This window comes from Coturnix japonica, linkage group LGE22C19W28_E50C23, assembly GCF_001577835.2.
Source record: "Coturnix japonica isolate 7356 linkage group LGE22C19W28_E50C23, Coturnix japonica 2.1, whole genome shotgun sequence".
NCBI lineage: Eukaryota > Metazoa > Chordata > Aves > Galliformes > Phasianidae > Coturnix > Coturnix japonica.
The window spans coordinates 567503-572841 of record NC_029544.1 but is presented as its reverse complement, the minus strand read 5'-3'; the positions used below and the strand labels follow the sequence as shown (position 1 = coordinate 572841).

General features: G+C 58.7%; 1 protein-coding gene across 1 annotated transcript in view; it reads right to left on the bottom strand.

Annotated features, from left to right (window-relative positions):
- The window catches only part of PPP1R1A (protein phosphatase 1 regulatory inhibitor subunit 1A), an 8516-nt gene extending 6910 nt beyond the window's left edge, over positions 1-1606 (bottom strand). The window contains exon 1 of the mRNA XM_015886878.2: positions 1164-1606. Coding sequence (XP_015742364.1) covers positions 1164-1257 — 94 coding nt within the window. The 5' untranslated portion in view covers positions 1258-1606. The remainder of the gene's footprint in view (positions 1-1163) is intronic.
- Between the last annotated feature and the right edge of the window lie 3733 nt (positions 1607-5339).

Genomic DNA, 5339 nt, shown 5'->3' with positions numbered 1-5339 from the left:
AACTCCTTATATGGACCCTCCAACCCTATATACAGCCACCCCCAACCCTTTATACAGCCACCCACAACCCTTTATACAGCCACCCCCAACCCTATATACAGCCACCCCCAACCCTATATACAGCCACCCCCAACCCTTTATATGGCCACCCCCAACCCTATATACAGCCACCCCCAACCCTTTATACAGCCACCCCAACCCTTTATACGGACCCCCCACCCCTTTATATGGCCACCCCCAACCCTTTGCTCTGCCTTAAGGACTCTCAGCCAGACCCTAAAGCCTCACCCCATAGGATTTGGGGCTGGATGAACTCCCGAGGGCTGGAGGTGTGTGTGTGGGGGGGTGTCCCCATATTGCCAGCTCTGGGACATGCAATACCTGCTGCTATTTTAGGGCCGCACACTGAGCCAAAAGGGTTTGGCAATGGGCTCAGAACCCGAATTTGAGTCCTACCAGCCAACCCGTGTCCCCCCCCACCCCATGTCACCCTATAGGAGCCATAGGGCACCGAGGGGGCGGGGGGCACCGCCCTGCAGCCCCCCCTATTCCCACTGGATCCCCTCCAGGTGTTGAGCAACACAGGGGGTGGTTATAGGGCCGTGGGGTCCGGGTAACCCTACACCCACCCCGTGCAACCCAAAGGCACCGAGCGGAGCCAACACACAGCTCTGCCCTCCACCCCACAACCGCCCCACAACCACCCCATAACCACCCCATAACCGCCCCACAACCACCCCATAAGTGACCCACAACCACCCCATAACCACCCCAGAACCCGGGGGGCTGCGTGACCCCCCCCCAATTATGGGGCAGCGGAGGGATCCCAAGTGCTGACCCCTCCTCCCACCCCCCCCCGTGGGCCCTGTATTGGGGTCACCGCGCCCCTTCCCCCCCTATTACACCCCAAAACAGTGCGGGGACCCCACGCAAAACCCCGCGTCCCTACACGGCACCGGGGGGGGGGGGCTGACAAGGAGCGATCCCCCCCCCCAAATAACCCTCGGGATGAACCGCTTATGGGGGGCGGCTCGCCCCACACCGCCCCCACCCCAAACCCGTCGCCCCTTAGGGGTCCTTCCCCTATAGCAAAGACCCCCCCCACCCCGCTGTGTCCCTCCGTTGTCCCTTATGGGGTCTGCACCCCCCCCCCCGTCCCCCTCCCTTTATCCCCACCTGCTCCGCCGCCTCCGGGTCGAGGTGCGGCTCCAACAGCGGTACCGTGAATTGGATCTTACGGGGCCCGTTGGGTTCCATGACCGGCAGCTCCTTCGGTACCGTCCCCGGTTCTCACCGGCGGCTCCCGGTACCGCCCCGCCCCGCCCCGCCCCGGTTCCGTTCCGCTTCTCCTCCGCTACCGCCGCCGTTCCCGGTCCCGAACGCCGCTCCGCTCCGCCCTATAACGCGGCCCCATTGGTTGGATGAAGCCCCGGGAGGGGAACGGGGCGGACAGACGGACGGACAGACGGACGGACAGACGGGGAGAGGCAGAGAACGAGGAGGGGATGGGCAGGTGGAGAGGAGAGAGGGACGGACACGTGGACAGAAGGACGGACAGAGGGACGGAGGGATGGATGGATGGATGGATGGATGGATGGATGGATGGATGGATGGATGGATGGATGGATGGATGGATGGATGGATGGATGAATAGATAGATGGATAGACAGATGGATGGATGGGTGGATGGATGGACGGACGGACTGATGGATAAGCAGGCAGGAATGGAGGCAAAAGGACAGACAGACAGACAGGGACAGACAGACACAGGATGGACACACAGACAGGAGAGAGGTTATGAGGGACACAATGGGACCCACAAGCTCCAGGACGCACAGACACATTAGGGACTGACCCACCCCCCAGGTCCCAGCCCTATAAGGGCGCAGGGACGGACAGACACACGGACACGTTGCACTCGATGAACGTGCAAAGTCCGCCCGGCACCCGCTGCCCTGGGTGCAAATTCCCCCCTCTCAATATCGATCGCTCTCATCGCTCCTCCCCATCCCCACAGCAGCTCCCCCCCCCCACCCCTTAATGGCCCCATAGGGCGATGTGGGGCCCCCCCCTTACCCACAGCTCCCCCCCACCCCTTAATGGCCCCATAGGGGGAATAAGCAGGGCAGAATGGAGGGCCAAAGGACAGACAGACAGACAGGACAGACCAGACACAGGCAATGGACACACCACGACAGGCAGAAGGTTCATGAGGACACAATCGGACCCACCAAGCTCCGGACGCACAGACACATAGACTGACCCCCCCCAGGTCCAGCCCTATAAAGCGCAGACGACAGACACACGGACAACGTTGCACTCGCTATGAACGTGCAATAGCCGCCCGCACCCGTGCCCTGGGTGCCAAATTCTCCCCTCTTCAATATCGAATCGCTCTCACGCTCCCCCCATCCCTCCAGCAGCTCCCCCCCCACCCCTTAATGAGCCCCATAGCGGCAATGTAGCGGCCCCCCCCTACCCACAGGCTCCCCCCCACCCCTTGAATGCCCCATTATGCGATGTGGGGGCCCCCCCTTACCCACAGCTCCCCCCCACCCCTTAATGGCGCCCATAGGTTGACTGTGGCCCCCCCTTACCCACAGCTCCCCCCACCCCTTAATGCCCCATAGGATGATCGTAGGCCCCCCCCTTACCCCCGTATCCCCACCCGTCATCTGGACCCCCCATTCGCCCCGCCTAAGTGAGCAGTAGCGCTGCCATTAGCAGCCCCCCCTGTTGAGTCGGGGACGCATCCCCCATCTCCACCAAGACACAGTAGGGACAGTACCCCCCCCCGCCCCCCCATAGCCTACATCAGCCCAGCAGCTGCTGCTGTTGGGCGTTGGGAGATTAGATGGTGAAAAGAGCCCCCCCCCCCCCAGCAAATCGTAATATAAACTCCCAATCCCACCCCCCCTAATCCACATTGTGTCCCAAGCGGAGCGCTTGCACCACCTCCTGTGCCTATAGGACCCACTAGGACCCCAATAGGACCCCATAAGAGACTCCATAGCGGATCCATAGGACTCCATAGACTCACGCTTAGGACTACTTAGGACCCCATAGGACCCCATAGGACCCCATAGTACCCCATAGGACCCCATAGGACCCCAATAGACCCCATAGGACTCCAATAGACCCCATAGGACCCCATAGACCCCATAGAACCCCATAGAACCCCATAGGACCCCATAGGACCCCATAGGACCCCATAGAACCCCATAGGACCCCATAGGACCCCATAGGACCCCATAGGACCCCATAGATCTCTTTACCTCCCCAATGCACAAGCTGGACACCCCCATGGGTGGAGGAGGGACATCGCTCCTGGGTCCTTTGCCGCAGCATCTTGTCACTGTCATCTGTTGGTCTGTGGGGCACGAGGCCCCATCCGGCTCCAATATCTCTATCCCTTCCTGTCATCCACTCTCCCTATGCTTTGTTCCTGCCCTATATCCGTCCCTTCCCCCCCCCCCATCCCCGTCCCCTGTTCCCATCTCCTTCCCTATCAACTTTTCCCTATCCCTTATTCCCTCCATCCCTTATCCCCATTCCCTTTCCCGCCATCTCCTATCCCATCCGCCTCTTCCCTGTCCCCCATTCCCTATTCCTTATCCTATCCCATCCCCTTATTTCTCATTCCTCCCATCCCTTGTCCCTGCCCCGATCCTGCTCACCCCCCTGTCCCATCCCTCCACCTATTCAGCCCATCCCGCTGCCCATACACACCCCCTATCTTATACTAATGCATTAGGTTCTCCCATCCCACTCCGTCCCCAAATCTCCCTCCTGGTTTAACCCACAGCTCCCCTTCCCCATAATATAGGGAATCCATTTCCATCCTCCTATAAGCACAACACAGACTCCCAAGGGACACAAACCCCTCATGGTGGCGATCCCAAAAGCCCCATATCCTGGATCCCACCCCTTCCAGGCTATGGGGATGCCAATGGGCAGCCTACAGCTCCTTATCATCCACGGTCTCGCCATACTCTATTCATGCTGAGGGCAAGCAGGAATCTGTTCTAAGTATGTCAGAAGAGGGGGGAGGAGAGGAGATGGGGGGGTTTGCGCGCTTATTCCCCCCCAATTGCCCTGCTGCTTTGTCTGTCTGTCGCCCCATACTTTATGGGGATGGATGTGCACCTACGGAGGAATAGAACCCGAGGTGATGCAGTGGTGGGTGATGAGGGCTTGGATGAGGTGGGATGCGGTGTGGCTTGGCATCCTTTGTCTCATAGGCTTGTGCTCTTACTCATCCTCACCTGAATAGGGTGGGGAAAATCCCCACTAGTAAATGCCAATCTGATTTAAAAAACCCTATTCCCCCCCCCCCCCCCCCCCCGCCCCCCTTCAGCTCTCCATGGGACTGAGCCATGTCCTGCTCTAGTCATCGCAGAGGTGATTTATGTGAGCCCCATAACACAATGTGATGTGCCATCAGCCCCCATCCCTGTCTTTCTTCTGTTCCAAACCCCAAAATCTGTTGCTCCATAATGTGTTCAGTCTGCGCCCCAAGCTCCCCCCTGGTGTTATGGGGCGCAGTGTTGTCTCCAGGCTGATTTGGGTCCACCCGCGCTCAATAGGGAACAATGGTGCCCCCATTGACCCTCATTGCTGCCCCATAGCTACTCGGCACAGCCCCACAGCTGAGGACCTCGTTTAGTGCTGAAAGCAATAACCACCACTCTATGGGGTACGTCTAACCTTGGCCCAGCTTTCCAACCCATCCATCAAAGACAATGGGCGTCAGAAGATGCCTTCATAGGGGAATGGAGCAGGGATCTGGAGGGCATCCCACATGGATGGTATCGATGGGATGGGAGAAATCCCACATGATAAGAATGTAGGAATTGAGCATTCCAATGTAATGGATGGATGGTGCGGATGGGATGGGGATGGGATGGCATGCGTAATGGATGGATGGGAATGGATGGGATGGATGGAGCATCCAATGGTGACTGGTAATGGATGGGATTGAGCATCCAATGTGCTGGGATGGATGGATGCGAGGAAAGCTCAATGGTGATGAATGGGATGGAATGGGAGCATCCCAATGGTCATGGGGGGGGGGGGATTAGGATGGAGGGATGGGTGGATGGGGATTTGTGATAGGGATGGAATGACTGATGGGAGCATACCCAATGCGTGGCTGGTAATGGGATGGAGGGCATACCATGTACTTTGGATGTATGGTATGGGATGGAGGCAAACCCAAGTATGTAATGGGATGGGATGGAGATGCGGGACATGGAGGGATGGATGGGATGGATGGTGATGGATAACTCCCCAATGGTGAATGTAAGGGATTGGAGGTAATGATGGGATGGATGCGATGC